The 26020-nt window shown below is 45.6% G+C and overlaps 1 protein-coding gene across 1 annotated transcript; it reads right to left on the bottom strand.

Annotated features, from left to right (window-relative positions):
- Window positions 1-910: 910 nt before the first annotated feature.
- On the bottom strand, window positions 911-26018 carry LOC309653762 (uncharacterized protein C2orf78-like; the record flags this gene model as incomplete). Its single annotated transcript, XM_082478556.1, has 4 exons — window positions 911-2860; window positions 4133-4882; window positions 7770-7853; window positions 26015-26018. 4 exons carry the CDS (start codon window positions 26016-26018, stop codon window positions 948-950), a joined length of 2751 nt encoding a protein of 916 aa, XP_082334682.1. The 3' UTR covers window positions 911-947.
- Between the last annotated feature and the right edge of the window lie 2 nt (window positions 26019-26020).

The following is a 26020-nucleotide window of genomic DNA, read 5'->3' as shown; positions in this document are numbered from 1 at the left end:
GACCTCATTCTTCAACTTGCTCTGCCGTTTGTATACTCACCTTGAAAACTTGTTTCTGTGATGCGTTGAGCAGACACAGGGTGGCAGATTGCAGAGGTGGAAGCTGGTGGTCGGATATTTGCGGGCTGAATCTCCTTCAGTCCCATTCCCATTTCTGGTTGCGCAGAGGCCCTACTTCCTGTGTATGACGCGGAGCCATAGGATTGCGGGCAGGAGCCAAGTTCTCCATACAGTGAAGACCCCAGTGTGCCTTGGTTATAGTAATATACCTGGCTTCCTTCCTGGTAGGGAAGTGACAGGCGGCTATGCCCCTGATTTGTTCGTGGGCCTCCTGATGCAGCAGTTCCCTTGGCTCTGGCCCTGTCGTCAGCTGCCCCTAGGAGGACTCTGAGCCCTAGCTACTTCTCTGGTAGATTTGCCTATTCCCCCACTATAATCACACCTGAATAAGGCAACTCAAACCTTTCAGAGATGTGTCGTGAACCTCTTGTTTTCTGAAATACCTATCTGGTGGTTGTGAGACTTAAGGCCAACCTCCCCAAGAGACTTTGTTTCTATTTCTCCTAGTAAACCTAGACTCATCTCCTGTCACCTTCAACTCTACTCCAATTGTGTTCTTTCAACCCAGACCCCTGACCCTGCTTTTTACTTCTGCCATTTCATCCTCACTCCTGCTTCCTTTCCTAAATCCATACGTCTCTTTTGGCCTTCCTAGCCCTGGGCCAAGTTCCTTCCTCTTTCCTCAGTTTTTACCCCTTTCCTTCATTCTCCCATCCAACTTTCAGGCCTTCCTTTCTCACGCCCCAGTTAGCAGCATCTCAAAATTCGAAAGGTTTATTACTCATCTATTAATTCTATTCCATTTACTTATTCGGTTCTATACCTATCTTACCTATGTATGGAAGAACCGCTGGTAGCCAAGGTGGCAGCAAGAATCCTAGCAGCTGTCACCTGACGTATCCGTAGTAGTCAGCAATTTCCATTTCTTTGTCCCTCTCGGTGAAAAATTGCAGCTTCCCCGAAGAGGTGTATCTGGCAGCATTCTCCCGTTGTTGTTGAGCCCGCCTCTTCATGGCCTCTCGCTCTGGCCTCTGCTCTTGTTTGATGGGCTTTGACATGACTGGCTCAGGCACGTTGGGTTCCCTCCATGGAACTCGTTGCTTGCTGAAGTCTTGGAGTAGAAGTTGGGTTTGGAGCTTGGGTGGGGACTGGCGCTTAGTCACAGCAGGGGGAACAGGCTCGCGCTGGAGAGAAGCGCCAGATGAAGTTTTGTAGGGTGCAGGCCTAGGAGCAGCAGGCTGAGGGACACGAGGCTGGGTATGGTTGGTCCAAGCCGGTTGGGTTGGGTTGGCCACAGTTGGCTGAGCTGGTTTGGCGGGACCTGGCAAAGAGGCAGGAGCTGGCTGGGATGAATTGACTGCAGCAGGTTGAGCTGAGTCAGTAGAACCAGGCTGGGCACGGTAAGCCACAGCAGGCCGATGTGAGGCCAGAGACTGTGGCCTCCGAGGAGCGGGTCGAGCTTGAGGCTTGTCCCAGGCAGAAAAAGGCAGAGGTATCAACTTGACCTTCCCAGGAGGAGGCCGCTCACACTGGGATGGAGATGGACACTCTGTTTCAGCACTGCTGTCTGGTTTCTGGGCTTGGACTTGCGTTTTCTCAGGCCTCTTACCCTCACGTGGGGTATGCCGCCATGGCTGGATCGCTGGGGGTGGCTGGGGGTCTTTGGGGTTGCTTGAATTTCCCAAGAGCCGACAGGAAGAGAGCCCAGTTTTCGTCTCATTCTTCTTCCCCAGCGCATGAAGAACCTTCACAGACTCCAGCATGCGCACGCCAAGGGAGGTTCGAGGCTTTTGAAAGCTCTCTTGGCGAAGCTCAGTTTGGTGTTCCTTTCGCTTCGTGTTGGGGATTGCTGGCTTGTCTTCTGCCTTGACTTTGTTCCCTGACTGCTTGTTCTCTTCAGCCTTGTTTCTTCCTCTGGTCCTTTTGGTCTTTTCCTGCCCATGGCTCTCAGTTTTGCTGATCTTTCCGGATGCAGCTTTCTGAGGTTTGCCTTGAGAGTGCTTGGCCGTGTTCGCAGGAGCCCTGTCACTGACTGCAGCAGTGCATATAACCGCTTCTCCCCCTAACAGGCACTCTGGATCCTTTGGCTGGATTTTGGCCTTGGGAGCACCACCGATAGGCTCAGAGGCTTTCTGTTTGTTCTTCCTGGGTTGATCAGAGGGAACCTTTACGACACTTGGCTTTTCCTGCACCTGATTCACCTTAATGGCTCTGGTGTCTTCAGCTTTGATCACGTTGGGACCTTGGGATCGATCAAGATCTTTCCAAGAATTAAAGAGCTGGGGAAGGTGAATATCCTCCGCCAGTGTAGTAATGTCTGCAAGACCACTGCTAGGTTCAGTCCCATTTTCAAGTGTCCCTAGGTCCTGACGACTCAGGCTGTTCTCTCCCAGATCAGCATTTTCAGAACCAGGCTGCTCCTCTTGGCTGAGGGGATCGGTGCAGGCCAGCGGCTGGGGAATATCAGGGATTCCTAAAGGGAGTAGTGGAGGATCTTGGTTTTCTATTGGGATCTGGTAGGCCTCCAGAGGCTTTGACAGCTTGGTTTTGATATCCTCCACGTTCTTACTCTCTGTTTGTCCCTGGCTTGGAGCTGGAGGCAGGGCCAGGAGACGCCTGGCACTCTGGACTGGAGCTGTCACTGAAATGTCCCCAAGTTCAGATGGTGGGTTACTCTCAAGTATGTGACTGTTTCTGCTACTGCAGGACTTGGGGAGTTCTTGAGTTTGTGTCACACAAAACGTCTGGCTTGGAGGTTGCAATCCCAGGGAATTTTTCATCACCAGGGAAGTCTCCATCACTACAAAGGGATCAAGGGAGAAGTCAGTCCCTGGTAAATGAGATGCTCCCCCTAAACACCAACACAGCAGTCGTGTACCTTTCAAGGGGTTCAGGGGCAAGATGGGCAAGGCATTTCTACTAACTCTTCTTAAGGATCATGGACAGTGCCCTATGCTACGAGGTAAGCGGTGACTGTTGTAATGCTTAACTGGTGATCATTTCATGTCACTGATCCTTGGCTCTCTTTGTATCTCATAGGACTGTTGTAAGTCCAATACAAAATGAGTCTTCTTTTTAAACAACTGAAATGTTTTACAAAGCCTAGCATTCTCATATAGAGTCCTTTCAATTCTCCCCACTTTCCCGAGAGGCTAAGAACACTTCACACCATGAACTAGGAGAGGGGGTAGAGCCCTTTCTGATGAAATACAGAAACAAAGACAGAGTCTTAGCCTGCTTGCTCTCTGGACAGGATCTCGGACCACAAGGTCTTAAATCCTGGTATAAATGACGGAAGTGAGGACACTTCAACTGGCACTCTCATAACAAGAGTTCTGAGACACCTTCCAAAGAGACTGTAGCAGTAGACGAGGGAAGGGAGTGCTACAGTGTGGTAGTACAGGGGGAATGCTCGGCTACAGCAGTGAAAAATGTGGTACCTATTGGTGTGCTCTCGGGGTTCTTGTACATGTAGCATAGATGACCTTTACAGTGTCCCTGCCACCTTCCCACCTGCATTAGGTGTTCTTTTTGTTTTTTTGTTTTTTTTAATTTACGTTTATTTATTGATTGATTGTTTGAACTTATTTATTCTACGTATTTATTTTTTTGGCTGCACAGGGTCTTCATTGCTGTGCACGGGCTTTCTCTAGTTGCGGCTAGCGGGGTCTACTCTTGGTTGCGGTGTGCGGGCTTCTCTTGTTGCGGAGCATGCGCTCTAGGCGCGTGGGCTTCGGTAGTTGCGGCTCACGGGCTCTAGAATGCAGGCTCAGTCGTTGTGGCACATGGGCTTAGTTGCTCCACGGCATGTGGGATCTTCCCAGACCAGGGCTCGAACCCGTGTCCCCCGCATTGCATTGGCAGGCGGATTCTTAACCACGGCGCCACCAGGGAAGCCCTAGGTGTTCTTATATAGAGTCTAAAAACAGAGGGCACTGAGCGAAGGTAGTGGTTACTGAAGGCTCAGGATCTAAATTCTACCTGTCTCTACACCCCTTCCCAGCTGTCGATTTGACCCCATTTGTGAATGCCGACCTCATTCTTCAACTTTCTCTGCCGTTTGTATACTCACCTTGAAAACTTGTTTCTGTGATGCGTTGAGCAGACACAGGGTGGCAGATTGCAGAGGTGGAAGCTGGTGGTCGGATATTTGTGGGCTGAATCTCCTTCAGTCCCATTCCCATTTCTGGTTGCGCAGAGGCCCTACTTCCTGTGTATGACGCGGAGCCATAGGATTGCGGGCAGGAGCCAAGTTCTCCATACAGTGAAGACCCCAGTGTGCCTTGGTTATAGTAATATACCTGGCTTCCTTCCTGGTAGGGAAGTGACAGGCGGCTATGCCCCTGATTTGGAATCTGAGATGGTGCTCCCTGAGCAAGCCTGGCAGAAAGTGATGGATATAGAGGGACCATGTTATTGGCGTCTGAAGTTTTATCATACTGGGCTGCCATAAACATGGAGGAAGCAGCTGGGTGCCGGTCAGTGAGTGCCAGAGTAAAGTCTCCGAGTGAAGAGGAATTCTTTTCAGTGCTTCCTGTGATGTCCCACTCAAGAACACCTGGATAGGAAGGAGCTGAAGTGGAGATCTGGCTGTGGTCAGTAACTCCAGATAACATAGTCGTGCTGGAATGTTGGTAAAGGTAGGCACTACCCATGAGTGTCTGGAAAGAGGTACCGGTAGCCGATGCCGAACTGACGGCAGGGGCAGAGACTCTGGAGAAGTTGCAGACACTTCGTGTTAGGGAAGTTGCATTGCTCACCACAGGAAGAGAATGCTGCAGAGAATTTAGAGTTCCAAGTAGAGATGGATTTTGGAAATTTTCTGTAAGAACAAGAGGGTCATGAAAAACTCAGGGAGGTTGAGAAATTCTCACTACGTTTGAGGAACAGCATTATCTTAAGGTTCTTGCTCTCAGGACACCTCTACTATCGACCCTTCCTGAGAAACCCAAAATCAGACAGTTAATGATGGCTGTAAGGACTGAGCAGTTTTCCACTCTTCTGTATTAACTGCCTGTGCTCCCATCTTGGGCACAGATGGGCAGAAGAGCCAAGTGGTATGGTTCAGACATTGTTCTCTAGGCTGGAAGCAACCTTCTCCCTGCCCTGTCTTTCCCTTCAGCCTGCACTCGTATTGACTTCTATGCTATTTCCTAGACTGGAAGCATTTTAGAACTAGGAGGCCCTTAGAGAACTTTCTCTTTTTTCAGTCTCATTTCACGAGTAAGGAAACTGAGGCTCAGAGAGGTCGGGTTGACTTGTTCAGGTTCTCTCATTATGTTAGTGTCATTACCAGGTTTCAGAACCTAAGTATCCTGACTTCCTTGCCAGGACTCCACTCTGAGCATGATACTGCCAGAAAGCAGGAGAAATAGAACTTATAATATAAGCATTTTTTTTGTCCATTAGAAAACAGTACGGCCATTACCATTGTCATCTTCAGTGTCTCCCTTTGCTTGTGCAGTTCCCACGCTATTACCTAGAGTTGACGTATAGCTCAGTCCAACTGGTGAACTGAAAGAGTCATTTTTGCCCTCTTCAAGCCTGGTTTCTCATCCTACCTCAAAATGATTACCCGAAAGTGGATTTCTTAAGTGCTTTTGGAAAGAGAAAAGTTATCTGATTACTTCAGATTACTCATCTATAAAGTGGTTATAACACCACCACCAATAATAATAGCAGTAATAATTAATAGATGAATAAGCTGATCTATTGCGTATGATTTATATGGAGGAAGATACAATAAGTTCTAGAAAGACAAAGAAAAATCATGAAAAACATGTTACGTAACGAAAAAGAAATCCATAGATATTAATGAAAACTGGGGTATGTGGGCAAGTATCAAAGCCTAATGAATTTACTAACAAATGACATTCTGTACCATACATGCAATATTATGAAAGTGAATTTTGCCCACTCTATTTTAGTGAATACTATTAACCAAAAAACACGATGGAGGTGATAGAGGTGAATGAATTCCTAGCCAATGCATACAGACACAGACGATAAATCAGTAAAAAATGCACAACAAGCAACAGAATGCAACAAATGTGAATGTATAGGTAGCCACAACATATATAGACAAGTATTTCAATGAAAACCGGTACAAAGCAGACAGCAAAATAGTAAGTGTAAAAGAGTTTCATTATTGTGCTCATTCATATTTTTACCCAGCAAGTAACAGGTATTAAGCCTAGGAGAAATATATCTTTCCATGAATATAACTCATATAATAAGCAGAAAGGAAGCTTAAAAAGTATCAAGAAGGTTTTTGTATTTATCCTAGAACTTAGAATCATCTTCCACATCCAAGAAGATGACATCCCAAGACCTCAAAAAACCATCATCCCTAGAATCCAATTAAAAAAGATTTTCAAATGTAAGAAAATCCAAAGGACTCCACAATATTGTTTTAGATAAACGTGGATGTTTGTGTTTTCTTTTTTTCTTTTGCCGCGCTGCGTGGCCCTGGCCGTCAAAGCACCGAGTCCTAAAGCGCTGGACCGCCAGGGAATTCCCTAAATGGGGAATTAGAGATGTGGGGCTTGACTTTTTCTTTTTCTTCTCCGGTAGCTAAGATCTACAAGCGAACGATGGCTGTTGATCAATGTGCTCTCTGTGTTAGGAAGGAAATAACTGTAAAAATGAAAAGCAACCTTGCCTTAGAAGCTACATATCACACAAAGGAAATAGTCCTTCTGATTCAATGTAGAAGATATCATTTAAAATGTTTAATTGGTCAAATGTCTACCTAGTTTAAAAATTAGAAAGAATAGAACACTGAAAAGCAGCCCCCTAGATAACCACTTTGGTTTCTGGTTTCTAGGAAGCATCATTTCTAAAACATACTTCTAAAATGTTTCTATTCCAAACTGTCAAGTGCCAGCTGTATTCAGAGAGGCAATAAAAGAAAGAAAACGGAGTATGACTTTTCTGATAGGCTGCCTTTCCTGGTGATCCCCTGTTCTGGCCTTACTTTCCTTCTTAGTCTGTTAATGTAAGGATTTGCTACCATCAGCTTTGTTTTGCCCTGCTCTGAGCAGATTTCCCTCTGTGCTGTTTCTGCTTTAATTTAAAATCTTTGGCTCCCGTCAACATTCCATGGCAAACTGCCTCTTTCTTGAGAGCTCCTCTATGCTTTCCCTCTTCATTCTTATATTTTTTTCCCATCTCTTGGTTCCTGTTGGCCTGTGCTAATGAAAACAATCCTAAACTTGCTTACGTTTGACTCTGTGCCTCCCTATATAGCCCAGTACTCTCCATCCTCTCTCCCTATTCTCTCTTTTCAACTAGTCGAAATACTAGTGGAGGGAGACCATTGGAGATGAAACATCTTGGTATATATCGCTAGTTTTCTGTGTCACCTGGCTTTTCTATGTTTCTGTTGAAACACTCTTTTGAGAAGTCTCTGATTTCATTTTCTACATGGGTACCCTTTAAGGCTCAATATTGGAAAAGAAGGGGATCAGAGTGATCAACCCAATGTGGTATCCTAACGTGACAGATAAGGAAAGCAGCAGGCTTTGTGAGGCAGTCAGTGATTTGTCCAAAGTCACACAGACAGTAAACGTCAAAGTCAAAACTGAAATTAGGTCTCCAGACTTGTAGTTCAATACTTTCCCTCATTATTCCACGCTATTTTGAATCTCCTCCTCAATTTAGGGGCACAAGAAATCGAACGCAAAACTTTCCAAAGTTTCTTTTCTTACCTGACATGGTCAGAGAAGAGGAGACATCAACTGCAGGTACAAGGGATGAGGAGACAACACTAGAGGATGTCTGAGTGGCTGCAGCTGAACGGCGCACGTGTCCAGTACAAAGGTCACTGGTTACTGGTCCAAACGGCTCCACGGAAACCCCAAGACCTCTACCAAGTGGTAGTAGGTTTGGTAGGAGAGTGATGTCACAAAGCAGGCAGTTGAAAGGTATGAGCTAGCCAATAGGGAGGTCCGATCCCCAACAGGAGGGCGGGCTTGGGTGAAGAGAGCGTAGGAGAGCTAAAACAACCCCTCAATTTCTGAGCTCTGGGGAGGAAATCCTAGAAGACAGATTTACCTCCCCCAGGCTCTTCCATTAGGGAAATCATTGCAACATTTCTTACAGACGTTCATTAATATAATTAACTAACAGTTACTTATATTCTACAGAGTATTCTATTTTATGTATCATATACTTAGAGCTATATAGATCTTATTTAACTAGTATCCTTAGGAAGGAAAGAGCCATGTAGTTTGAACTATTACAGTTGTAACTTGGTTAAAGAGCAGGGTGAAGTTTGTTGAGTGTACCCTGTGGAGAATGTTGTGGTCCAAGGCTCTTCTCTTTTAGTTTCTTCTCCTTGACTCCTACCTTCCTTGGGCTGGGCTAGGCTGGGGGCCAGGTTGGACTTGCGACTTAACATTTCTCTTCCGCTTTCTTTTTTTTTTTTTTTTTTCTTCCATTATGGGCATTGCTTCTAGTACAAGCCTTGATCTTGCATTGGATGTTCCTTCCTGTCAACTTCCAGCAGCAGGAGTCTTCTTTTCAGTGCTTGATGCTTCACGAAATAGACTCTGCCCATTGGCAGCAAATACCAGAGAGCTAGGAGACAGAGCTGGTTGCAGACCTTTCTTCTTCCAGCCTTTGGTTGCAATTGTTTTGCCCATGATTTGCTAGCTCTAGTTCCTTGGGCCACACAGGTATCCTGCCATCCAGCTCTTTTTATATGTGAGAGACATTCTGAACACTGTCCCTCTTTCTTTGCACAGAAGTATATACAGTGTGGCAGTTACCGTAATCTCCTCCCCCTTGCAAACAGCCCCTCTAGAATCTCGGACCTCTAGGACTCTCTGTCTTGCATGCTTGGGTGCAAGGCCAAGCACAATGAAGAGGAGAATAATTAGAGAAAGAGGAGGACATTGGTGGAGAACTGGGAGCAGGTAAGGTGAAAGGGCACCGGAGAAAAGAGATGCATGTAGGTTTTTTGGTTTCTGTGGGAAACAAGTTGACACACTTGGGCCTCATTTTGTATTAACAGAACAGAGAGTTGTAGATATAAGTAGCTAGATCGTGCAGCAACTGCCATGAAGTCTGTACACTGAAGAGAACAGTCTCACATCTAGTTTTCATTTTGTTTTATGTCATATTACCTTATTTATACCATTCACTGGTATGTTTGTAGAACGCAGATGTTTTCAAATGCTCTGGTTTTGTCTACATGGTTATTTCCTTGTCCTATTTGTAAGGAATCCAACATTGTAAGACATATTGCATGTTTTTCTCTTGACGATTGTTTACCTTGAAGCGTCATGAGCTAACTTGAGCTGTTGGATTTTGTGGAGAAACTTTAAAAAGGGTCTGTGAAAAAGGCATTGTGGTGAGTCGCATTATGCACCCGAGCGTAAGGAGCAGATATCTGCCACCAGCCCAGCTTGGCCTGGATTGCCTCTGTGTTAGTTCCCCTGGTTAGTGCTTTTCTCCCTAACCACTCTTGTGACTGTGATAATGTGAGTTAAGGGCTGAGTTGCTAGTGATTTATGTGTGAGGTAGGCTGGTTTGAGGGAGGAAATCTATGGACCTAGTCATTTTCCTTGGTGGTAAGCTTTCAGGGATGCAAAGATCGATCTTCCTGGGGACTTTTCTGGTACCAGGAAGATATCGCATAGATGGGACCTCCAAAGACACACATTTAATTTTTAGGCCTGTTGTTCCTATTATGGGATGTGAGTTTCTTCACTGATGGGGATGCTGCTTATCTGAGAAGAAACTGTGAAAGGTGGTGTAGTATAGAGGTGTGGCTTAAGCTTTTAAGTTTTCTTCAAGGTTTTTCCCCTAAGCTTCATACTTCAGACGGCCTACTTACATGAGACTAGTATGTGATGTCAGGCTAACAACTTCCTAAATACCTGCAAGCCAGATCAGTGTCTCTTTTCTCTATATTCCCATGGAAATCAAGGGTCCCGCCGAATTTTCCATCGAAACAGTTGATTTGTGCTGTCTCTAGGAATTCTACAGGGCGTACCGTTGCTTCCTAACCGGTGTCATTTGGGAGATCGATCCCCCTCTGTACGTTCAAATGATTAATTTTGAGACTCTGCTCATGTGTGCAGTAAACCCTTTAATTCCCTAAGACCTTCCTTTCCTCCATCTCATACCCCATGAAGCCCGCTTCAGTTTATCTCCTGAATTTCTTTGGAATCTGTCAGCTCTCCCTCAACATCCTAATACTGAACTTGCCTGTCTGTTGCGATTAGGTCCTAACTAGTGTCCATATATCTTGTTTCCCTCCAATCCATTCTTCACACAAGAAAGCTTCAAAGCAAGTTGGAACATTGCTCATAAACATCGCTCACAAACATTGTTTTGAGAATAGAAAACACACTGGTGGCCTTTAAGACTCTGCGTGCTCTAGAATCCTCTCTGCTTCTCTAGCCCCATCTTGTGCCACGTTTGCCCTCACTTTCTATGCTTCAGATACACTGAATTAACCTTAGTTCTCACTCATCTGACAGAAGTCAGTTGAGAAATTATTTTTCACTGTGATTCCTAGCATTAAGGAATTTGATGATCAGGTTTTGTATGAGGACTAAAACTAAACTGGGAAGTGGAAGAATTGCGTTTCAACTGTTTCAGTCAACACGCATGTATTAATGATACCTAAGTATTGAACACCGGGCTAGGTTTCATGAGGGATACAGAAGTTCTGGCCATCTCTGGTTTTGGGTATCCCTTATTTGTTGAGACCTTTGCGTTGTTTGGTTGCCTTTTGTCTGTTTTCCAGATGGGAAAACAGGAACAAGGGAAGTATAGGTTATTACTAGGTGGGGTTGAACAAGTGGAGCAGCAAACTGCAAAGCAGAAAGAAGAGGGACGTACTATAGAGGGATGTGATTTCCATTTTCAAGGCGCCTGCGTCCTGTGCAGGGAGACAGCCTAACATAAAATGTGCCTAACAAAAGATCTATTGACTTCTTACTAAAAATCTCCAGTTCATATAACCCAGGGGTTTATACCTTCTCCTTTAAAAGTTCTATTCCTGGGACTTCCCTGGTGGTCCAGTGGTGAAGACTCTGCGCTTCCAATGCAGCAGGCGTAGGTTCAGTCCCTGGTTGGGGAGCTAAGATCCCACATGCTGCGCAGCCAAAGAAATTTTTTTCAAAAGTTATACTCCTGTGTTGTTGAATTTAGTGGTTTAGATTTTGTTTGAATGTTAAGAAGATTTCAGTTTATTTACCAGGAACAAACAAAACATAATGTAAAAATAGTTTCCCAGAAACGATTTCCATCGTTCTCTTCTTCCCTTTCTCCCGCAGACTGACTGGTGTTTCATCTTGACAAGTTCTCTGAAGTTCTCTGTCATTCCATAGGAAAGCGGTCTGGCTTGGAGGTTGCAATCCCAGGGAATTTTTCATCAGCGGGGAAGTCTCCATCACTACAGAGGAATCAAGGTTGAAGTCAGTCCCGTGTAAGTGAGATGCTCCCCCTAAACACCAACACAGCAGTCGTGTACCTTTCAAGGGGTTCAGGGGCAAGATGGGCAAGGCATTTCTACTAACTCTTCTTAAGGATCATGGACAGTGTGCCCTATGCTACGAGGTAAGCGGTGACTGTTGTAATTCTTACTGGTGATCATTTCATGTCACTGATCCTTGGCTCTCTTTGTATCTCATAGGACTGTTGTAAGTCCAATACAAAATGAGTCTTCTTTTTAAAAAACTGAAATGTTTTACAAAGCCTAGCATTCTCATAGAGAGTCCTTTGAATTCTCCCCACTTTCCCGAGAGGCTAAGAACACTTCACACCATGAACTAGGAGAGGGGGTAGAGCCCTTTCTGATGAAATATAGAAACAAAGACAGAGTCTTAGCCTGCTTGCTCTCTGGACAGGATCTCGGACCACAAGGTCTTAAATCCTGGTATAAATGACAGAAGTGAGGACAGTTCAACTGGCACTCTCATAACAAGAGTTCTGAAACACCTTCCAAAGAGACTGTAGCAGTAGACGAGGGAAGGGAGTGCTACAGTGTGGTAGTACAGGGGGAATGCTCGGCTACAGCAGTGAAAAATGTGGTACCTATTGGTGTGCTCTCGGGGTTCTTGTACATGTAGCATAGATGACCTTTACAGTGTCCCTCCCACCTTCCCACCTGCATTAGGTGTTCTGTTTTTTTGTTTGTTTTTTTTTTTTTAATTTACGTTTATTGATTGATTGATTGAACTTATTTATTCTACGTATTTATTTTTTTGGCTGCACTGGGTCCTCATTGCTCTGCACGGGCTTTCTCTAGTTGCGGCTAGCGGGGTCTACTCTTGGTTGCGGTGTGCGGGCTTCTCATCGCGGTGGCCTCTCTTGTTGCGGAGCATGGGCTGTAGGCGCGTGGGCTTCGGTAGTTGCGGCTCACGGGCTCTGGAATGCAGGCTCAGTCGTTGTGGCACATGCGCTTAGTTGCTGCACGGCATGTGGGATCTTCGCAGACCGGGGCTCGAAGCCGTGTCCCCTGCATTGGCAGGCGCCACCAGGGAAGCCCTAGCTGTTCTTACATAGAGTCTAAAAACAGAGAGCACTGAGAGAAGGTAGTGGTTATTAAAGGCTCAGGATCTAAATTCTACCTGTCTCTACACCCCTTCCCAGCTGTCGATTTGACCCCGTTTGTGAATGCCGACCTCATTCTTCAACTTGCTCTGCCGTTTGTATACTCACCTTGAAAACTTGTTTCTGTGATGCGTTGAGCAGACACAGGGTGGCAGATTGCAGAGGTGGAAGCTGGTGGTCGGATATTTGTGGGCTGAATCTCCTTCAGTCCCATTCCCATTTCTGGTTGCGCAGAGGCCCTACTTCCTGTGTATGACGCGGAGCCATAGGATTGCGGGCAGGAGCCAAGTTCTCCATACAGTGAAGACCCCAGTGTGCCTTGGTTATAGTAATATACCTGGCTTCCTTCCTGGTAGGGAAGTGACAGGCGGCTATGCCCCTGATTTGTTCGTGGGCCTCCTGATACAGCAGTTCCCTTGGCTCTGGCCCTGTCGTCAGCTGCCCCTAGGAGGACTCTGAGCCCTAGCCACTTCTCTGGTAGATTTGCCTATTCCCCCACTATAATCACACCTGAATAAGGCAACTCAAACCTTTCAGAGATGTGTCGTGAACCTCTTGTTTTCTGAAATACCTATCTGGTGGTTGTGAGACTTAAGGCCAACCTCCCCGAGAGACTTTGTTTCTATTTCTCCTAGTAAACCTAGACTCATCTCCTGTCACCTTCAACTCTACTCCAATTGTGTTCTTTCAACCCAGACCCCTGACCCTGCTTTTTACTTCTGCCATTTCATCCTCACTCCTGCTTCCTTTCCTAAATCCATACGTCTCTTTTGGCCTTCCTAGCCCTGGGCCAAGTTCCTTCCTCTTTCCTCAGTTTTTACCCCTTTCCTTCATTCTCCCATCCAACTTTCAGGCCTTCCTTTCTCACGCCCCAGTTAGCAGCATCTCAAAATTCGAAAGGTTTATTACTCATCTATTAATTCTATTCCATTTACTTATTCGGTTCTATACCTATCTTACCTATGTATGGAAGAACCGCTGGTAGCCAAGGTGGCAGCAAGAATCCTAGCAGCTGTCACCTGACGTATCCGTAGTAGTCAGCAATTTCCATTTCTTTGTCCCTCTGGGTGAAAAATTGCAGCTTCCCCGAAGAGGTGTATCTGGCAGCATTCTCCCGTTGTTGTTGAGCCCGCCTCTTCATGGCCTCTCGCTCTGGCCTCTGCTCTTGTTCGATGGGCTTTGACATGACTGGCTCAGGCACGTTGGGTTCCCTCCATGGAACTCGTTGCTTGCTGAAGTCTTGGAGTAGAAGTTGGGTTTGGAGCTTGGGTGGGGACTGGCGCTTAGTCACAGCAGGGGGAACAGGCTCGCGCTGGAGAGAAGCGCCAGATGAAGTTTTGTAGGGTGCAGGCCTAGGAGCAGCAGGCTGAGGGACACGAGGCTGGGTATGGTTGGTCCAAGCCGGTTGGGTTGGGTTGGCCACAGTTGGCTGAGCTGGTTTGGCGGGACCTGGCAAAGAGGCAGGAGCTGGCTGGGATGAATTGACTGCAGCAGGTTGAGCTGAGTCAGTAGAACCAGGCTGGGCACGGTAAGCCACAGCAGGCCGATGTGAGGCCAGAGACTGTGGCCTCCGAGGAGCGGGTCGAGCTTGAGGCTTGTCCCAGGCAGAAAAAGGCAGAGGTATCAACTTGACCTTCCCAGGAGGAGGCCGCTCACACTGGGATGGAGATGGACACTCTGTTTCAGCACTGCTGTCTGCTTTCTGGGCTTGGACTTGCGTTTTCTCAGGCCTCTTACCCTCACGTGGGGTATGCCGCCGTGGCTGGATCGCTGGGGGTGGCTGGGGGTCTTTGGGGTTGCTTGAATTTCCCAAGAGCCGACAGGAAGAGAGCCCAGTTTTCGTCTCATTCTTCTTCCCCAGCGCATGAAGAACCTTCACAGACTCCAGCATGCGCACGCCAAGGGAGGTTCGAGGCTTTTGAAAGCTCTCTTGGCGAAGCTCAGTTTGGTGTTCCTTTCGCTTCGTGTTGGGGATTGCTGGCTTGTCTTCTGCCTTGACTTTGTTCCCTGACTGCTTGTTCTCTTCAGCCTTGTTTCTTCCTCTGGTCCTTTTGGTCTTTTCCTGCCCATGGCTCTCAGTTTTGCTGATCTTTCCGGATGCAGCTTTCTGAGGTTTGCCTTGAGAGTGCTTGGCCGTGTTCGCAGGAGCCCTGTCACTGACTGCAGCAGTGCATATAACCGCTTCTCCCCCTAACAGGCACTCTGGATCCTTTGGCTGGATTTTGGCCTTGGGAGCACCACCGATAGGCTCAGAGGCTTTCTGTTTGTTCTTCCTGGGTTGATCAGAGGGAACCTTTACGACACTTGGCTTTTCCTGCACCTGATTCACCTTAATGGCTCTGGTGTCTTCAGCTTTGATCACGTTGGGACCTTGGGATCGATCAAGATCTTTCCAAGAATTAAAGAGCTGGGGAAGGTGAATATCCTCCGCCAGTGTAGTAATGTCTGCAAGACCACTGCTAGGTTCAGTCCCATTTTCAAGTGTCCCTAGGTCCTGACGACTCAGGCTGTTCTCTCCCAGATCAGCATTTTCAGAACCAGGCTGCTCCTCTTGGCTGAGGGGATCGGTGCAGGCCAGCGGCTGGGGAATATCAGGGATTCCTAAAGGGAGTAGTGGAGGATCTTGGTTTTCTATTGGGATCTGGTAGGCCTCCAGAGGCTTTGACAGCTTGGTTTTGATATCCTCCACGTTCTTACTCTCTGTTTGTCCCTGGCTTGGAGCTGGAGGCAGGGCCAGGAGACGCCTGGCACTCTGGACTGGAGCTGTCACTGAAATGTCCCCAAGTTCAGATGGTGGGTTACTCTCAAGTATGTGACTGTTTCTGCTACTGCAGGACTTGGGGAGTTCTTGAGTTTGTGTCACACAAAACGTCTGGCTTGGAGGTTGCAATCCCAGGGAATTTTTCATCACCAGGGAAGTCTCCATCACTACAAAGGGATCAAGGGAGAAGTCAGTCCCTGGTAAATGAGATGCTCCCCCTAAACACCAACACAGCAGTCGTGTACCTTTCAAGGGGTTCAGGGGCAAGATGGGCAAGGCATTTCTACTAACTCTTCTTAAGGATCATGGACAGTGCCCTATGCTACGAGGTAAGCGGTGACTGTTGTAATGCTTAACTGGTGATCATTTCATGTCACTGATCCTTGGCTCTCTTTGTATCTCATAGGACTGTTGTAAGTCCAATACAAAATGAGTCTTCTTTTTAAACAACTGAAATGTTTTACAAAGCCTAGCATTCTCATATAGAGTCCTTTCAATTCTCCCCACTTTCCCGAGAGGCTAAGAACACTTCACACCATGAACTAGGAGAGGGGGTAGAGCCCTTTCTGATGAAATACAGAAACAAAGACAGAGTCTTAGCCTGCTTGCTCTCTGGACAGGATCTCGGACCACAAGGTCTTAAATCCTGGTATAAATGACGGAAGTGAGGACACTTCAACTGGCACTCTCATAACAAGAGTTCTGAGACACCTTCCAAAGAGACTGTAGCAGTAGACGAGGGAAGGGAGTGCTACAGTGTGGTAGTACAGGGGGAATGCTCGGCTACAGCAGTGAAAAATGTGGTACCTATTGGTGTGCTCTCGGGGTTCTTGTACATGTAGCATAGATGACCTTTACAGTGTCCCTGCCACCTTCCCACCTGCATTAGGTGTTCTTTTTGTTTTTTTGTTTTTTTTAATTTACGTTTATTTATTGATTGATTGTTTGAACTTATTTATTCTACGTATTTATTTTTTTGGCTGCACAGGGTCTTCATTGCTGTGCACGGGCTTTCTCTAGTTGCGGCTAGCGGGGTCTACTCTTGGTTGCGCTGTGCGGGCTTCTCTTGTTGCGGAGCATGCGCTCTAGGCGCGTGGGCTTCGGTAGTTGCGGCTCACGGGCTCTAGAATGCAGGCTCAGTCGTTGTGGCACATGGGCTTAGTTGCTCCACGGCATGTGGGATCTTCCCAGACCAGGGCTCGAACCCGTGTCCCCCGCATTGCATTGGCAGGCGGATTCTTAACCACGGCGCCACCAGGGAAGCCCTAGGTGTTCTTATATAGAGTCTAAAAACAGAGGGCACTGAGCGAAGGTAGTGGTTACTAAAGGCTCAGGATCTAAATTCTACCTGTCTCTACACCACTTCCCAGCTGTCGATTTGACCCCATTTGTGAATGCCGACCTCATTCTTCAACTTTCTCTGCCGTTTGTATACTCACCTTGAAAACTTGTTTCTGTGATGCGTTGAGCAGACACAGGGTGGCAGATTGCAGAGGTGGAAGCTGGTGGTCGGATATTTGTGGGCTGAATCTCCTTCAGTCCCATTCCCATTTCTGGTTGCGCAGAGGCCCTACTTCCTGTGTATGACGCGGAGCCATAGGATTGCGGGCAGGAGCCAAGTTCTCCATACAGTGAAGACCCCAGTGTGCCTTGGTTATAGTAATATACCTGGCTTCCTTCCTGGTAGGGAAGTGACAGGCGGCTATGCCCCTGATTTGGAATCTGAGATGGTGCTCCCTGAGCAAGCCTGGCAGAAAGTGATGGATATAGAGGGACCATGTTATTGGCGTCTGAAGTTTTATCATACTGGGCTGCCATAAACATGGAGGAAGCAGCTGCGTGCCGGTCAGTGAGTGCCAGAGTAAAGTCTCCGAGTGAAGAGGAATTCTTTTCAGTGCTTCCTGTGATGTCCCACTCAAGAACACCTGGATAGGAAGGAGCTGAAGTGGAGATCTGGCTGTGGTCAGTAACTCCAGATAACATAGTCGTGCTAGAATGTTGGTAAAGGTAGGCACTACCCATGAGTGTCTGGAAAGGGGTACCGGTAGCCGATGCCGAACTGACGGCAGGGGCAGAGACTCTGGAGAAGTTGCAGACACTTCGTGTTAGGGAAGTTGCATTGCTCACCACAGGAAGAGAATGCTGCAGAGAATTTAGAGTTCCAAGTAGAGATGGATTTTGGAAATTTTCTGTAAGAACAAGAGGGTCATGAAAAACTCAGGGAGGTTGAGAAATTCTCACTACGTTTGAGGAACAGCATTATCTTAAGGTTCTTGCTCTCAGGACACCTCTACTATCGACCCTTCCTGAGAAACCCAAAATCAGACAGTTAATGATGGCTGTAAGGACTGAGCAGTTTTCCACTCTTCTGTATTAACTGCCTGTGCTCCCATCTTGGGCACAGATGGGCAGAAGAGCCAAGTGGTATGGTTCAGAAATTGTTCCCTAGGCTGGAAGCAACCTTCTCCCTGCCCTGTCTTTCCCTTCAGCCTGCACTCGTATTGACTTCTATGCTATTTCCTAGACTGGAAGCATTTTAGAACTAGGAGGCCCTTAGAGAACTTTCTCTTTTTTCAGTCTCATTTCACGAGTAAGGAAACTGAGGCTCAGAGAGGTCGGGTTGACTTGTTCAGGTTCTCTCATTATGTTAGTGTCATTACCAGGTTTCAGAACCTAAGTATCCTGACTTCCTTGCCAGGACTCCACTCTGAGCATGATAGTGCCAGAAAGCAGGAGAAATAGAACTTATAATATAAGCATTTTTTTTGTCCATTAGAAAACAGTACGGCCATTACCATTGTCATCTTCAGTGTCTCCCTTTGCTTGTGCAGTTCCCACGCTATTACCTAGAGTTGACGTATAGCTCAGTCCAACTGGTGAACTGAAAGAGTCATTTTTGCCCTCTTCAAGCCTGGTTTCTCATCCTACCTCAAAATGATTACCCGAAAGTGGATTTCTTAAGTGCTTTTGGAAAGAGAAAAGTTATCTGATTACTTCAGATTACTCATCTATAAAGTGGTTATAACACCACCACCAATAATAATAGCAGTAATAATTAATAGATGAATAAGCTGATCTATTGCGTATGATTTATATGGAGGAAGATACAATAAGTTCTAGAAAGACAAAGAAAAATCATGAAAAACATGTTACGTAACGAAAAAGAAATCCATAGATATTAATGAAAACTGGGGTATGTGGGCAAGTATCAAAGCCTAATGAATTTACTAACAAATGACATTCTGTACCATACATGCAATATTATGAAAGTGAATTTTGCCCACTCTATTTTAGTGAATACTATTAACCAAAAAACACGATGGAGGTGATAGAGGTGAATGAATTCCTAGCCAATGCATACAGACAGAGACGATAAATCAGTAAAAAATGCACAACAAGCAACAGAATGCAACAAATGTGAATGTATAGGTAGCCACAACATATATAGACAAGTATTTCAATGAAAACCGGTACAAAGCAGACAGCAAAATAGTAAGTGTAAAAGAGTTTCATTATTGTGCTCATTCATATTTTTACCCAGCAAGTAACAGGTATTAAGCCTAGGAGAAATATATCTTTCCATGAATATAACTCATATAATAAGCAGAAAGGAAGCTTAAAAAGTATCAAGAAGGTTTTTGTATTTATCCTAGAACTTAGAATCATCTTCCACATCCAAGAAGATGACATCCCAAGACCTCAAAAAACCATCATCCCTAGAATCCAATTAAAAAAGATTTTCAAATGTAAGAAAATCCAAAGGACTCCACAACATTGTTTTAGATAAATGTGGATGTTTGTGTTTTCTTTTTTTCTTTTGCCGCGCCGCGTGGCCCTGGCCGTGAAAGCACCGAGTCCTAAGCGCTGGACCGCCAGGGAATTCCCTAAATGGGGAATTAGAGATGTGGGGCTTGACTTTTTCTTTTTCTTCTCCGGTAGCTAAGATCTACAAGCGAACGATGGCTGTTGATCAATGTGCTCTCTGTGTTAGGAAGGAAATAACTGTAAAAATTGAAAAGCAACCTTGCCTTAGAAGCTACATATCACACAAAGGAAATAGTCCTTCTGATTCAATGTAGAAGATATCATTTAAAATGTTTAATTGGTCAAATGTCTACCTAGTTTAAAAATTAGAAAGAATAGAACACTGAAAAGCAGCCCCCTAGATAACCACTTTGGTTTCTGGTTTCTAGGAAGCATCATTTCTAAAACATACTTCTAAAATGTTTCTATTCCAAACTGTCAAGTGCCAGCTGTATTCAGAGAGGCAATAAAAGAAAGAAAACGGAGTATGACTTTTCTGATAGGCTGCCCTTCCTGGTGATCCCCTGTTCTGGCCTTACTTTCCTTCTTAGTCTGTTAATGTAAGGATTTGCTACCATCAGCTTTGTTTTGCCCTGCTCTGAGCAGATTTCCCTCTGTGCTGTTTCTGCTTTAATTTAAAATCTTTGGCTCCCATCAACATTCCATGGCAAACTGCCTCTTTCTTGAGAGCTCCTCTATGCTTTCCCTCTTCATTCTTATATTTTTTTCCCATCTCTTGGTTCCTGTTGGCCTGTGCTAATGAAAACAATCCTAAACTTGCTTACGTTTGACTCTGTGCCTCCCTATATAGCCCAGTACTCTCCATCCTCTCTCCCTATTCTCTCTTTTCAACTAGTCGAAATACTAGTGGAGGGAGACCATTGGAGATGAAACATCTTGGTATATATCGCTAGTTTTCTGTGTCACCTGGCTTTTCTATGTTTCTGTTGAAACACTCTTTTGAGAAGTCTCTGATTTCATTTTCTACATGGGTACCCTTTAAGGCTCAATATTGGAAAAGAAGGGGATCAGAGTGATCAACCCAATGTGGTATCCTAACGTAACAGATAAGGAAAGCAGCAGGCTTTGTGAGGCAGTCAGTGATTTGTCCAAAGTCACACAGACAGTAAACGTCAAAGTCAAAACTGAAATTAGGTCTCCAGACTTGTAGTTCAATACTTTCCCTCATTATTCCACGCTATTTTGAATCTCCTCCTCAATTTAGGGGCAAAAGAAATCGAACGCAAAACTTTCCAAAGTTTCTTTTCTTACCTGACATGGTCAGAGAAGAGGAGACATCAACTGCAGGTACAAGGGATGAGGAGACAACACTAGAGGATGTCTGAGTGGCTGCAGCTGAACGGCGCACGTGTCCAGTACAAAGGTCACTGGTTACTGGTCCAAACGGCTCCACGGAAACCCCAAGACCTCTACCAAGTGGTAGTAGGTTTGATAGGAGAGTGATGTCACAAAGCAGGCAGTTGAAAGGTATGAGCTAGCCAATAGGGAGGTCCGATCCCCAACAGGAGGGCGGGCTTGGGTGAAGAGAGCGTAGGAGAGCTAAAACAACCCCTCAATTTCTGAGCTCTGGGGAGGAAATCCTAGAAGACAGATTTACCTCCCCCAGGCTCTTCCATTAGGGAAATCATTGCAACATTTCTTACAGACGTTCATTAATATAATTAACTAACAGTTACTTATATTCTACAGAGTATTCTATTTTATGTATCATATACTTAGAGCTATATAGATCTTATTTAACTAGTATCCTTAGGAAGGAAAGAGCCATGTAGTTTGAACTATTACAGTTGTAACTTGGTTAAAGAGCAGGGTGAAGTTTGTTGAGTGTACCCTGTGGAGAATGTTGTGGTCCAAGGCTCTTCTCTTTTAGTTTCTTCTCCTTGACTCCTACCTTCCTTGGGCTGGGCTAGGCTGGGGGCCAGGTTGGACTTGCGACTTAACATTTCTCTTCCGCTTTCTTTTTTTTTTTTTTTTTTTTCTTCCATTATGGGCATTGCTTCTAGGACAAGCCTTGATCTTGCATTGGATGTTCCTTCCTGTCAACTTCCAGCAGCAGGAGTCTTCTTTTCAGTGCTTGATGCTTCACGAAATAGACTCTGCCCATTGGCAGCAAATACCAGAGAGCTAGGAGACAGAGCTGGTTGCAGACCTTTCCTCTTCCAGCCTTTGGTTGCAATTGTTTTGCCCATGATTTGCTAGCTCTAGTTCCTTGGGCCACACAGGTATCCTGCCATCCAGCTCTTTTTATATGTGAGAGACATTCTGAACACTGTCCCTCTTTCTTTGCACAGAAGTATATACAGTGTGGCAGTTACCGTAATCTCCTCCCCCTTGCAAACAGCCCCTCTAGAATCTCGGACCTCTAGGACTCTCTGTCTTGCATGCTTGGGTGCAAGGCCAAGCACAATGAAGAGGAGAATAATTAGAGAAAGAGGAGGACATTGGTGGAGAACTGGGAGCAGGTAAGGTGAAAGGGCACAGGAGAAAAGAGATGCATGTAGGTTTTTTGGTTTCTGTGGGAAACAAGTTGACACACTTGGGCCTCATTTTGTATTAACAGAACAGAGAGTTGTAGATATAAGTAGCTAGATCGTGCAGCAACTGCCATGAAGTCTGTACACTGAAGAGAACAGTCTCACATCTAGTTTTCATTTTGTTTTATGTCATATTACCTTATTTATAGCATTCACTGGTATGTTTGTAGAACGCAGATGTTTTCAAATGCTCTGGTGTTGTCTACATGGTTATTTCCTTGTCCTATTTGTAAGGAATCCAACATTGTAAGACATATTGCATGTTTTTCGCTTGACGATTGTTTACCTTGAAGCGTCATGAACTAACTTGAGCTGTTGGATTTTGTGGAGAAACTTTAAAAAGGGTCTGTGAAAAAGGCATTGTGGTGAGTCGCATTATGCACCCGAGCGTAAGGAGCAGATATCTGCCACCAGCCCAGCTTGGCCTGGATTGCCTCTGTGTTAGTTCCCCTGGTTAGTGCTTTTCTCCCTAACCACTCTTGTGACTGTGATAATGTGAGTTAAGGGCTGAGTTGCTAGTGATTTATGTGTGAGGTAGGCTGGTTTGAGGGAGGAAATCTATGGACCTAGTCATTTTCCTTGGTGGTAAGCTTTCAGGGGTGCAAAGATCGATCTTCCTGGGGACTTTTCTGGTACCAGGAAGATATCGCATAGATGGGACCTCCAAAGACACACATTTAATTTTTAGGCCTGTTGTTCCTATTATGGGATGTGAGTTTCTTCACTGATGGGGATGCTGCTTATCTGAGAAGAAACTGTGAAAGGTGGTGTAGTATAGAGGTGTGGCTTAAGCTTTTAAGTTTTCTTCAAGGTTTTTCCCCTAAGCTTCATACTTCAGACGGCCTACTTACATGAGACTAGTATGTGATGTCAGGCTAACAACTTCCTAAATACCTGCAAGCCAGATCAGTGTCTCTTTTCTCTATATTCCCATGGAAATCAAGGGTCCCGCCGAATTTTCCATCGAAACAGTTGATTTGTGCTGTCTCTAGGAATTCTACAGGGCGTACCGTTGCTTCCTAACCGGTGTCATTTGGGAGATCGATCCCCCTCTGTACGTTCAAATGATTAATTTTGAGACTCTGCTCATGTGTGCAGTAAACCCTTTAATTCCCTAAGACCTTCCTTTCCTCCATCTCATACCCCATGAAGCCCGCTTCAGTTTATCTCCTGAATTTCTTTGGAATCTGTCAGCTCTCCCTCAACATCCTAATACTGAACTTGCCTGTCTGTTGCGATTAGGTCCTAACTAGTGTCCATATATCTTGTTTCCCTCCAATCCATTCTTCACACAAGAAAGCTTCAAAGCAAGTTGGAACATTGCTCATAAACATCGCTCACAAACATTGTTTTGAGAATAGAAAACACACTGGTGGCCTTTAAGACTCTGCGTGCTCTAGAATCCTCTCTGCTTCTCTAGCCCCATCTTGTGCCACGTTTGCCCTCACTTTCTATGCTTCAGATACACTGAATTAACCTTAGTTCTCACTCATCTGACAGAAGTCAGTTGAGAAATTATTTTTCACTGTGATTCCTAGCATTAAGGAATTTGATGATCAGGTTTTGTATGAGGACTAAAACTAAACTGGGAAGTGGAAGAATTGCGTTTCAACTGTTTCAGTCAACACGCATGTATTAATGATACCTAAGTATTGAACACCGGGCTAGGTTTCATGAGGGATACAGAAGTTCTGGCCATCTCTGGTTTTGGGTATCCCTTATTTGTTGAGACCTTTGCGTTGTTTGGTTGCCTTTTGTCTGTTTTCCAGATGGGAAAACAGGAACAAGGGAAGTATAGGTTATTACTAGGTGGGGTTGAACAAGTGGAGCAGCAAACTGCAAAGCAGAAAGAAGAGGGACGTACTATAGAGGCATGTGATTTCCATTTTCAAGGCGCCTGCGTCCTGTGCAGGGAGACAGCCTAACATAAAATGTGCCTAACAAAAGATCTATTGACTTCTTACTAAAAATCTCCAGTTCATATAACCCAGGGGTTTATACCTTCTCCTTTAAAAGTTCTATTCCTGGGACTTCCCTGGTGGTCCAGTGGTGAAGACTCTGCGCTTCCAATGCAGCAGGCGTGGGTTCAATCCCTGGTTGGGGAGCTAAGATCCCACATGCTGCGCAGCCAAAGAAATTTTTTTCAAAAGTTATACTCCTGTGTTGTTGAATTTAGTGGTTTAGATTTTGTTTGAATGTTAAGAAGATTTCAGTTTATTTACCAGGAACAAACAAAACATAATGTAAAAATAGTTTCCCAGAAACGATTTCCATCGTTCTCTTCTTCCCTTTCTCCCGCAGACTGGTGTTTCATCTTGACAAGTTCTCTGAAGTTCTCTGTCATTCCATAGGAAAGCGGTGTGGCTTGGAGGTTGCAATCCCAGGGAATTTTTCATCAGCGGGGAAGTCTCCATCACTACAGAGGAATCAAGGGAGAAGTCAGTCCCGGGTAAGTGAGATGCTCCCCCTAAACACCAACACAGCAGTCGTGTACCTTTCAAGGGGTTCAGGGGCAAGATGGGCAAGGCATTTCTACTAACTCTTCTTAAGGATCATGGACAGTGCCCTATGCTACGAGGTAAGCGGTGACTGTTGTAATTCTTACTGGTGATCATTTCATGTCACTGATCCTTGGCTCTCTTTGTATCTCATAGGACTGTTGTAAGTCCAATACAAAATGAGTCTTCTTTTTAAAAAACTGAAATGTTTTACAAAGCCTAGCATTCTCATAGAGAGTCCTTTGAATTCTCCCCACTTTCCCGAGAGGCTAAGAACACTTCACACCATGAACTAGGAGAGGGGGTAGAGCCCTTTCTGATGAAATATAGAAACAAAGACAGAGTCTTAGCCTGCTTGCTCTCTGGACAGGATCTCGGACCACAAGGTCTTAAATCCTGGTATAAATGACGGAAGTGAGGACAGTTCAACTGGCACTCTCATAACAAGAGTTCTGAAACACCTTCCAAAGAGACTGTAGCAGTAGACGAGGGAAGGGAGTGCTACAGTGTGGTAGTACAGGGGGAATGCTCGGCTACAGCAGTGAAAAATGTGGTACCTATTGGTGTGCTCTCGGGGTTCTTGTACATGTAGCATAGATGACCTTTACAGTGTCCCTCCCACCTTCCCACCTGCATTAGGTGTTCTGTTTTTTTGTTTGTTTTTTTTTTTTAATTTACGTTCATTGATTGATTGATTGATTGAACTTATTTATTCTACGTATTTGTTTTTTTGGCTGCACTGGGTCCTCATTGCTGTGCACGGGCTTTCTCTAGTTGCGGCTAGCGGGGTCTACTCTTGGTTGCGGTGTGCGGGCTTCTCATCGCGGTGGCCTCTCTTGTTGCGGAGCATGGGCTGTAGGCGCGTGGGCTTCGGTAGTTGCGGCTCACGGGCTCTGGAATGCAGGCTCAGTCGTTGTGGCACATGCGCTTAGTTGCTGCACGGCATGTGGGATCTTCGCAGACCGGGGCTCGAAGCCGTGTCCCCTGCATTGGCAGGCGCCACCAGGGAAGCCCTAGCTGTTCTTATATAGAGTCTAAAAACAGAGAGCACTGAGAGAAGGTAGTGGTTATTAAAGGCTCAGCATCTAAATTCTACCTGTCTCTACACCCCTTCCCAGCTGTCGATTTGACCCCGTTTGTGAATGCCGACCTCATTCTTCAACTTTCTCTGCCGTTTGTATACTCACCTTGAAAACTTGTTTCTGTGATGCGTTGAGCAGACACAGGGTGGCAGATTGCAGAGGTGGAAGCTGGTGGTCGGATATTTGCGGGCTGAATCTCCTTCAGTCCCATTCCCATTTCTGGTTGCGCAGAGGCCCTACTTCCTGTGTATGACGCGGAGCCATAGGATTGCGGGCAGGAGCCAAGTTCTCCATACAGTGAAGACCCCAGTGTGCCTTGGTTATAGTAATATACCTGGCTTCCTTCCTGGTAGGGAAGTGACAGGCGGCTATGCTCCTGATTTGGAATCTGAGATGGTGTTACCTAAGCAAGCCTGGCAGTAAGTGATGGATATAGAGGGACCATGTTATTGGCATCTGAAGTTTTATCATACTGGGCTGCCATAAACATGGAGGAAGCAGCTGGGTGCCGGTCAGTGAGTGCCAGAGTAAAGTCTCCGAGTGAAGAGGAATTCTTTTCAGTGCTTCCTGTGATGTCCCACTCAAGAACAGCTAGATAGGAAGGAGCTGAAGTGGAGATCTGGCTGTGGTCAGTAACTCCAGGTAACATAGTCGTGCTAGAATGTTGGTAAAGGTAGGCACTACCCATGA

Source organism: Balaenoptera physalus, assembly GCF_965194825.1.
Source record: "Balaenoptera physalus genome assembly, contig: HAP1_SCAFFOLD_1144, whole genome shotgun sequence".
NCBI classification, from domain to species: domain Eukaryota; kingdom Metazoa; phylum Chordata; class Mammalia; order Artiodactyla; family Balaenopteridae; genus Balaenoptera; species Balaenoptera physalus.
Note: the sequence above shows the minus strand (reverse complement) of the source record. Positions and strands in the feature narration are given on the sequence as shown.